Source organism: Rhodamnia argentea, chromosome 1 (assembly GCF_020921035.1).
Source record: "Rhodamnia argentea isolate NSW1041297 chromosome 1, ASM2092103v1, whole genome shotgun sequence".
Taxonomy (NCBI): domain Eukaryota; kingdom Viridiplantae; phylum Streptophyta; class Magnoliopsida; order Myrtales; family Myrtaceae; genus Rhodamnia; species Rhodamnia argentea.
Window position 1 is genome coordinate 12,564,352 of NC_063150.1, and position 10,121 is coordinate 12,574,472.

The following is a 10,121-nucleotide window of genomic DNA, read 5'->3' on the forward strand; positions in this document are numbered from 1 at the left end:
AAGCTATGGTCGAAGTTGTCAAGTTGAGACAATGAAAGTTCGGGCTTGAGGAAGAAGAAATCGGCGTTCGGTGGAGGAGTGGCTCGGGTGAGAGAGTGCTGAGAGATAGGGAGAAAATTGTGAGTGTTTGACTGTGTTCTTGTGATCTCTACCAAAATGAGAGAAGAGAGAGAGAATTCAAGCTTATATAGTGTAAGAGAGAGATGCCACTTGGCATATGGGCCGTGCCACTTGTCTTCCATGTGGGCATCCATGTGTCTTCGGTCCACCAAGAAGAAAATACCACTAGCCATTCCAATTTTATACATAGTTAAGCTCTATGGGACCAAAACTAGATACAATACGTCACCGTCCTTTCATTTGGTCCATAACTACTGCATCAATGACTAATGCCTCTAAAAATATAATCGCTATCAAACTATATCCATCGTCGACTATTCCGCTCGTTAAATTAATTCGGCGAAATTCAGGTCGTCACAACCTCGAAGCCGATTTTTGTTTTTTTTTTCTTTGGCTTGGTGGCTTCATTTAGAGTTTGCTTGATGATTTAAATGAGGAATTGGTGGTTCATTTTTTTACTTTTCTTTGGGGGTGGGGGTTGTAATATTTTGTAAAATCATAACCAACTATTTTAAAAGTTTAAGCTGTTAGATGAATGTGTGGTTTAATATTAAATTACTCTATCACTCTCCCTTACGCTTAGTGGGGTCTTTTTCCTAGTACTAAGTGAGGACAGATTCAATTGGGGAGGCAAATAGGGCTTGAAATAATTTGAACTATGACATCTTACTTTGATACCACGTGAGATTTTGTAGGATCACCGCCAATTATTCTAAGAGTGTGGACATATTTAATTGAGAAGGCAAATGAGGCATGAAAAGATTTGAACTTGGGACATACTGCTCCGATACTATGTAAAATTTTGTGGGACCACCGCCAATTGTTTTAAAAGCTAATTAACGAAAAATATTTTCATCATTCACGAAATTCTTTAGACATAAATTATTGCTATTAAAGAAAACATTTTAATTGCCTTATTTTGTGCTTTTGGTAAAATTTCAAATCACTTTCACAAAATAAATAAAGCTTACGTCACAAAAGTTTTCTCAAATGAGCGAGAACGGTGGTTATCGTTACTTTGGGACAATAACTATTATTAGGCGGTGGTAGATGAGAGAGAGTGAGAGTGAGAGTGAGAGTGAGAGAGAGATGGAGGGATGTGGGGGAGGGAAGGCTGAGTGATGAGGTTACTAGTTAATATTGTCTCCATTGTTGTGGACAAAGCCAATGTCATTCTTTTATTAACTTCAAAAGAATTTGCAAATGGGTTAATATCATGAAAAGTCCCAAACCGATACAAATATAATAAATATATCCCAAACTAATTTTTTGACCACCAAAAATCTTAAATTGGTATTTGTCAGGTTAGTTTCCATTAAACCATAAATTTGCTGAGTTATATGACACGTGGTAGTTGACGAGTGTATCGGTTCGGGGTTTTTACCCTCTATTTGTCTATACTAGTTTGGGGTTTTCGTGATATTTGTTGATAATATGTCTCACATTTGAGCTCGACAAAGAAAGTTTCCTAATTTAAGTAGGTTTCCTATTTTGAATAGATTTCCAAGTCAATGGTTTCCTAGTTGGAAAAGAATTCCTATTTTGGATCCAAGTGTTGCCTATAAATAAGAAGCGGACATCCTTTGTGAAGAGTATCAAAGATGAACTTCTGCTAGTGAATTACATCTCTAGTGTTTGAAGCCAATGAAATCTTGTGAGTAAAATTTTTGAATTTCTTCGTGAGATTGAGAGAGTATTTTATGAGGAATTGTGAGATTAAACTCTTGTGGGTCATTGGCTGTAATTGGGGCTGGGAAACACCGAAAGTATTTTAGTGACTTTAGTGTGGCTTGTAATCTCCGTTGTATTGCTTGCTTTATAATAGAATTCGTTGCTACTTTTCCATAAACGTAGGTCTCTATGGCCAAACCATAAAAATTGAGTGTCCGATACATTTTCTTGTTCTATCTATTTTATTGTTCGATTGTTTGTTTCGCGCAATTTGTTGGGAGTGCGGAGCAAAAGTTCGATACCTTTACCAAGGGAAATCGCCAAGAGGAAGCTCAAATTCGAACCCATCAACATATCCATTTGAATCCACCTTCACTCAAAAGCTTCAGTCATTGAGTTATAGGTCAACTTGGATAAATGATCCGCTTTACACCACCCACAACACCCACCACCTGAAAATCGCATTGGTCATTAGATTCCTTTCTTGAGATATTCACTAAACGCCAAATAGATTGGGGGGGGGGGCTACCAATCAAATATCAGCTCTAATACTATTTGTTGGGAGTACGTAGTAGAAATCCTATATCTTTGCTAGGGGATATTGCCAAGAGGGGCCCAAATCGGAGCATGTCAACATATTCAGTTGGATCTACCTTCAATTAAAAACTTAAGTCATTGAGTTATGAGCCAACTTGGATATATTAATCGCTCCACATCGGATCAATTCTCCGATGTGGTACTTCTCTAACGTAACTCACACGTGCATTTCAAAAGTATTAACCCAATTTAACGGAAACTAAAGTAAGGTAAATTTGTCATAGGTGTACCAACTTGCGCTTTTTGGTGGTTAAAAAATTAATTTGGATAAATTTATTATAAGTGTATCTGTTTAGATTTTTGGTGGTCAAAAAATTAATTTGAGGTAAATTTGTCATAAGTGTACCAATTTAGGATTTTTTTTCATGGTATTAACCTTTTATTAAGGCTCCATTTGTATCGCGAAAAATGAATAATTTGTAAAACATTTTTTCAGATAGTTCATTTTTCACGAAACAAACGGAGCCTAAGTGGACGAATTTTCCACCTCCAACGAAAATCACTTGGATCTCCTATTACCAAAAAAGTCTCAATTGTCTTCAACGCTTGCATATAATTCTTGCTTCGATAATTCTTAAGGAATTGGAAGTTTTTTTTCCTTATGAATCGATATTAAAAATCATCGTATTTCAAGGCACTTGATTTCTAATTTCTCATATGTGGAATTCCTTCGAGAGCTTGTTGAATATTTTTTTAACTGAATTCTGTCAGTGTGCACTTCAGCAATGTCTTATGCAGAAAGCTTCAAGGTAACATCTTTGCCTGAATAAAATGGAGTAGTCTCTATTACATAGATGATAATGCCTATTAAAAATTGCTGTGGGCAGGTCATTAGATTACTTCTGTTGAAATCGTCCAGCGGTCTTTGTCACACAGCTGCCTCAAGTACGACCTAACAAGAATTGTTCTTCGCCGCGATCTCGTCGTACGTGCAATTTTCAGGCTATTCACTAGAAACAATGGTGCCCGCGATTGATCAAAGTCAGATAGCTACATGTCTTTGTTTATATTTTCAAGCTCTTGATCTTTCTTCGGTAAATCTTCCCTCGGTTATAGAATGTGCCTGAGTCGTTGAAATTTAAGTATCATGACAACTGAGAAATAATGGCGACATCAAGCTATTTGATCTGAGCGACATTGCCGAATCTGAGGTCTCTCTCTGGTCACTGGATGTCCAACAATGTCTTCCTCGATTTTAGCAACTCTGTCCCTCCTCTTGTCTTTCCTTCTTGTGCACCATGCAACTGGCCTTGAATTCAACATCGCTCGCTTCGATCCCGCCGCGAATGATATACTCTACGAGGGAGATGCGAAGCCTGCGGTTGGAGCCGTTGACATGACGAGTCAGCTCTATTTCTGCCACGTCGGCCGAGCCACGTACAATGAGAAGGTCCGGTTATGGGACTCTGGTTCAGGGAAGCTCTCCGACTTCACTACCCACTTCCAGTTCACCATCGACACGAACGGTCAACGTCATGGCCAATACGCTGCCGGGCTTGCGTTTTTCATGGCTCCCGTGGGGTTTCAAGTCCCCGTCAATTCGATAGGCGGGTTTCTAGGCCTGTTCAACACCACGAACAGCGATTCGTCGCAGAATCAAATTGTACACGTCGAGTTCGACACCTTTGCGAACCCAGAATGGGACCCCGACTATGAGCACGTCGGAATCAACAAGAACTCAATTGCTTCAGCCGTTACCACTCCTTGGAATGTCACTTACCATAGCGGAGATACTATTGATGCATGGATCTACTACAACGCCTCCACGATGAATTTGAGTGTCTCGTGGAGCTTCCAGACTACACCAAACCCCCAAGAGAACACCAGCCTCTGGTATCAGGTCGATCTGCGGACAGTGCTTCCAGAATGGGTCGTGATCGGATTTTCGGCCGCCAGCAGCTATTACATGGAGCGACATACACTTGGTTCATGGGATTTCAAATCGAGTTTAGCTGTGGAAGGACCCAATAGAAAGAATCCGAAAAGGGTTGGCCTGATACTTGGGTTGACCATTCCGCTGAGCGTTATGCTAGCTTCTGGTGCAGCTATAGCATTAGCAATCATATGGAGGAGGAGGAATCGAAAGAGCACGGAGAAGTTAGCAGAGACGGCGATCTTGACGTCCATTAATGATGACTTGGAGAGAGGCGCCGGACCGAGGAGGTTTTCCTACCAAGACCTTGCTTCAGCAACCAACAACTTCTCAGATGACAGAAAGCTCGGTGAAGGAGGATTCGGGGCCGTGTACCGGGGATATTTACTCAACCTTGACATGACGGTCACGGTAAAGAGAATATTGAGAGGCTCCAAGCAAGGGAAAAGAGAGTTTGCCACCGAAGTGAAGGTCATTAGTAGTTTACGGCACCGGAACCTCGTGCAGCTCATAGGTTGGTGCCATGACGGGCACGAGTTCTTGCTCGTTTATGAGTATATGCCGAACGGGAGCCTCGACGCCCATCTCTTTGGGAAGAAGAGTCCCCTGAATTGGTCAATTAGGTACAGAATCTCGATCGGCTTAGCCTCAGCGATCTTCTATTTGCATGAAGAGTGGGAGCAGCGTGTAGTACACAGGGACATCAAGTCTTGCAATGTCATGCTAGACTCTAATTTCAATGTGAAATTGGGCGACTTTGGTTTAGCTAGGCTGATGGATCACGAACTCGGTCCACAGACTACTGGTTTGGCCGGTACTCTCGGGTACCTTGCACCCGAGTACGTAAGCACTGGCCGAGCAAGCAAAGAATCGGATGTGTACAGCTTCGGAGTCGTCGCCCTTGAAATCGCCACGGGAAGGAGAGCTAGGGATCTGAAAAATACGGAGTTGGAGATGAGTCTGGTGGAGTGGGTTTGGGATCTTTTCGGGGACAGGAAGCTTCTGGAGGCTGTCGATATAAGGCTGGGGTCGGATTTCGAGGAGACGCAAGTCCTCGGCTTGATGATGGTGGGGTTGTGGTGTGCTCATCCAGATCGGTCCCTGAGGCAGTCGATACGGCAAGCGATTCAGGTTCTGAAATTCGAGGCTGATGTCCCGAATCTCCCGACGAAGATGCCCGCTCCTGTCTATCGAGTTCATACACCGTCGGTGGTCAGTTCCGGCAGATCGTTTGTAAGTTCAATCATCGAAGACGGTCGTTGACCGGGCTTTGACGTATCTTCGCTGCCCTAAAATGTGTATATCGAGTGTACTAGGCATCGTTGTTAATGCACACTTCATAAGTCACCGTGCTGCATTTTGTGGCTAGATTCCAAGTAAAGAATGCCAGTGGGATGTGTCTTTACTGTCTAATGATATACTAATTCTTCATAAGCACACTAGATAAGCTGTGATTCAGGCTTCAGCCGTTTTAAGTTGTGTGGTGAGATCACAAGTTATTATAAACTTGTGAGCAACCCATTGCACTATTACTATTACTCCAATAGTGCAGAATCGTTTTATCAATCAAAAGTCAGGGCAACCCGCACAAGTCAAAAATATTAACTTAAGAGCTTTGTGTTTCCCGAATGACGCGTGATGAGATGGAGAAATTTATAAATGCACTTTCTGGGCTAAATGTATGGAAGAGTCTTTAATGAAAACGAGTGATGGAAAGGTTTTAAATAAGTGTGTAAGACAAAAAAGAACGAAGTTTAGACCGATGAAGTCACCAAAGGCATAAAAGGATCATGCCAGCGACCAATGATAAATAATTTTAGATGAAGTTCACTACTTAGGCATAAAGAACCAAGCCACCTATCAAAGATAAACGGCTTCGAAATAAATAGAGTTCAAGTTACTAGTCGCGGCATCAATTCACATCTTCCAAAACGAGCCAGACATCTGGAATGCACGACAAGTAAACATAAGTAACCCGGAGGAAGGAAAAATTTCAGTTTCCAACATTGAATTGAGTTATCAGACAAGAATTTACTTATAGTAAATTGACCACGCGCAACGACCTTCTTATTGGTGATGAGAGGCTCGTCGGAGCTGCATGGACGGCGGCAACCGCGCATGGTTACACTGCAATTGGCAACTTATAAGGAAGGACTAACGATGTATCCTCACAATTGAGGGCCTGAAGCGATTGCCTTATGGAGGGCCTCGAGCCACGATCGGGATGAGCACACCACAAGCCCACACCAGCAAGAACTTGTGGGGGAGAATCAGGCAGCAATTCTCCAAGAACTAGCCCAATTCAGCATCAATTTTTTCTCCAAAACTGAAACGACCAAAATCAACTTAACCCCAGCAAAAACCAGCAGTATATTCCAACAATCCAACCTCAAAATAAGCAAATATGATGCCGAAATATTGAGGAGACAAAGGCAACAACAACATCAAGATTTTAGGTGGAAAACCTAATAAGGAAAAAACCACGAATGGCCCAAAAAACTTTCACTAATCACCGAGAATGATAGGATAATGAGTTTCTTCACTAGTCACACACTAGAGGCTCGACATCAATAATACAACAGTGTTTTATCATAAGGAAAATGAATTAACACAAATGAAGTAAGAAAATCCTAATCAATTGTAGAAAACGAGAGCAAGTTTGGAGAAGGTTCACTCTCTTTTTGTTTTTCTTTCACTTCTCACTCCATGAAGCAACCCACTCTTTCTTTTATGTTTTGCGTTTTCTCTTTTCTTCTTTTCTTCTTTTTGATTTCTTTTCTATTTTATTTATTGATGTTAGCTGGGAACCACATAGGCAGACCAAACCAACAAATCTGAAGAGAGAACAAAAAAATTTCATTTTTTTTATAAAATATTTATGTAGTAAGATTTAAATAAGGGTGGTTGATCGACCAAGTATTCCATTTTTCTTAGAGTCCTTTCCTCCCCCTCATATGGGGAGTTCCATCATTTGTTTCTTCAAGAGTCAAGTTTTACCATGAATAAGGTTTTGGTCATCCTATAGGATCCATTATCGTCGGTGTGGACTTTTTCAAGTAGAAGGAGCTTCTCTTCTAATTTCTCTCGGATCCAATGATATTTCACATCACTATGCTTTGATCTTGAATGCAACACTAGATTTTGGCTAGGATAAATAGCACTCATGCTATCACAATACATAACTCTTGTGGGAATTTTTGCATCCAGAAGAGCTCCTTACTTCCTTTGATGATAGAAATATACTTTGCTTAATTAGTAGACAAAGTAAATACATTTTCGCAATCTTGATTGCCATGAAACTGCTCCCCCTACAAAAATTATCATATAACCCGATGTCACTTTCAAGACTTTCAAATCAATGTCACTGCCATAATTGGAATTTGATAGCATCTTAACTTAGGCTTTTCATTTCCATCACACAAGCAAAATTTAGAAATGCTTCCAATGTACCTCAAATTTCATTTAACATTAGTCTAATGATCTTTACCTAGATTTGAGAGAAACTTACAGCACCAACTACGTGAGCAATATTTGGTGTTGTACATACCATGTCATTTATCAAACTTCATACGACCGATGTATAAAGAATTTTCATCATCTCTTCCTTCACTTTCACACTCTTTAGGACACTCTTTACTACTTAATTTGAAGTGGCCAGCAAATTTTAAGTACTTACTGATTTGCATGTGCTCATCTTGAATCTCCTAGGAGTTCATGAGAATTGAGTTTTAAGACATACAATGATGCTTACATTATATTGGACAAGGTGTGAACAGAGTCAGAGCTTGCTATTCAAGTTTCAACCCCCAACGATTTGTTGACTTTTTGAAGCTTTACTTGAAGGAACAGCCAGAACAGATAACGTAGAGAACATATGATCTTTCCAGAGTAATCATCATCCTCAAAATAGCGGCGAAAATAATGACATTATAGGATTATATTAGAAGAGGACAGAATCCGATTTGCCCTACGTAATTTGTGCTCGAACGTGTGGTTTTTATCTCCCCTCGTCTGGAATAAATTAATTCAATGGGTCGACTCATTGAGTGAAGTGGGAACAAGAGCGGTCAAATGGATGAATAGGGTCGGGTTGAAAATGGATCAACCCATTTAGCCCATTTTGACCCATTTTCATGTAGTACGAATCTAATGATCCATACCGACCTGACCCATATTACTAAAAGGACTTTAATATAAAATCCAGTTTAGAAAAAAATTGTTGTTTTAAATTTGTTTTCGAAAAATATGTAATGCTGAAATAGTGGATAGTTTTTAATAAAAGAAATTTCTTTTTTTTTTTTTATAGATTTTTTATTTCTTTTCTTTTTTTCTTTTATGTCCGGTGAGGGAAGCTAGCCAACAGCGACTGGGGACCCTTGTTGGATTTCATAGAAAAAAAAGGAAAAGAAAAGAAAAATAAAATAAATAATTACTAAAAATCGAGAAATTAAAAGAATTAAAAATGTGACTTATTCATGACTCACATGATCTCATTAGATAACTAACTCATTTATGATTGATTTGAAACTCATTTAAGGTCCATTAACTTATTAATTTATCTATTTATGACCCACTTAAGCTTGTTTTTAAATCTTAAGACAACATATTTATGACTCATGTTGTTAAGTATGGTTAAAAATATGAGTTCTAGACCCATCTTGCCACCTCTAGTGGGGATTAGGGGGACCGAAAAAAAAGGAAAAACATGTTCACATCATTTGATTGGGTGTAAAATTCCGGATGTAGTAATGAGGTTATACGTGAACATGGTGGCATCTAAGTCTTCAATTATACAATGGACGTTCACATCGTCTTATGTTGAAGTTGATTTCACGAAACCGGTCGAAGTTGGGCATATGGTACTGAAAACCAATGTTGAGCACAACTTAAATGAATGGAAAAGGTGATGGTCTAAGTTTTACGTCGAATGAGAGAGATCTCGTGAAATGAGAATTGTTCGCGACAATATGGGCAGTGCACATAGTCTTTTTTTTTTTTTCCTTGTAAGGATTTTTGTATCACCTAATTTAGGCAGGTCAAGGATTGAAATCGATCCCAATCTCACCACTTTCCCAAATGGTACATGCTCCATTGTTGTTCATATGCACAAGAAACATGGTCTAAAGTGCACGACGGGCGATTTCATGACTTTGGGCCAAGGATCTAAGTAACAGATTTGAACTATGTACTAATCAAAGGTTTGAGAATACTTAATATTGGATTACATTTTTATTTGATAGCTTAAATTGTCATAGCAATTGGCCCCATGAAAATTTTCAAAAGACAAGAAAAGCTTCCTTAGAGAATAGGAGTAAAATAAGTGCAAATTGAAAGAATATTAACTTAAATTTGATGGCACACACTTTGGTGTGGAGATTTGTATTATATTTATAATATGTACACGAACGGGAAAATCACAATTGAAAAGATTAAACAAAATGTAAGAATCTACGATATTAGCACAAATGTGAAAGATTAGCTCTATCGACGGGATCGGCACAAATCATGGAAGATTGGCTATCAATGGAATCGGCACAAATCATGGAAAATTGGCTCTATCAATGGGAATGACACATGTTGTGAAAGATTGCTCTATCATGGGAAATTTGCTTTATCACATCTGCTCAAGCGAAACGGTGGCAGAGTCACTGTGAACTTGCTGCGTATAATAAGAAATTGGGATATGGATAGAGGCTTTGTCATGACATCAGCCATCTGTAGGTGTGTAGGAATGAAGTAAACAAAATGATAGTCAATTTCCATGTGCTTGGTTCGTGCATGGAAAATGGGATTTGCCGCTAGATATATTGCCCCTACATTATCACAAAGAACAAGCGGTGACCAATGAATAGTGTATTGA

The 10,121-nt window shown here is 39.4% G+C and overlaps 1 protein-coding gene across 1 annotated transcript; it reads left to right on the forward strand.

Annotated features, from left to right (window-relative positions):
- The first annotated feature begins 3,432 nt into the window (after positions 1-3,432).
- LOC115753837 (L-type lectin-domain containing receptor kinase IX.1-like) lies at positions 3,433-5,560 on the forward strand. The gene has a single exon (XM_030692660.2). It carries the CDS (start codon positions 3,569-3,571, stop codon positions 5,522-5,524), a length of 1,956 nt encoding a protein of 651 aa, XP_030548520.1. The 5' UTR covers positions 3,433-3,568; the 3' UTR covers positions 5,525-5,560.
- Positions 5,561-10,121: the final 4,561 nt, after the last annotated feature.

Bases quoted from the DNA above. Each gene is read 5' to 3' on its own strand.
- LOC115753837 (XM_030692660.2), top strand. From the start codon at position 3,569: ATGTCTTCCTCGATTTTAGCAACTCTGTCCCTCCTCTTGTCTTTCCTT.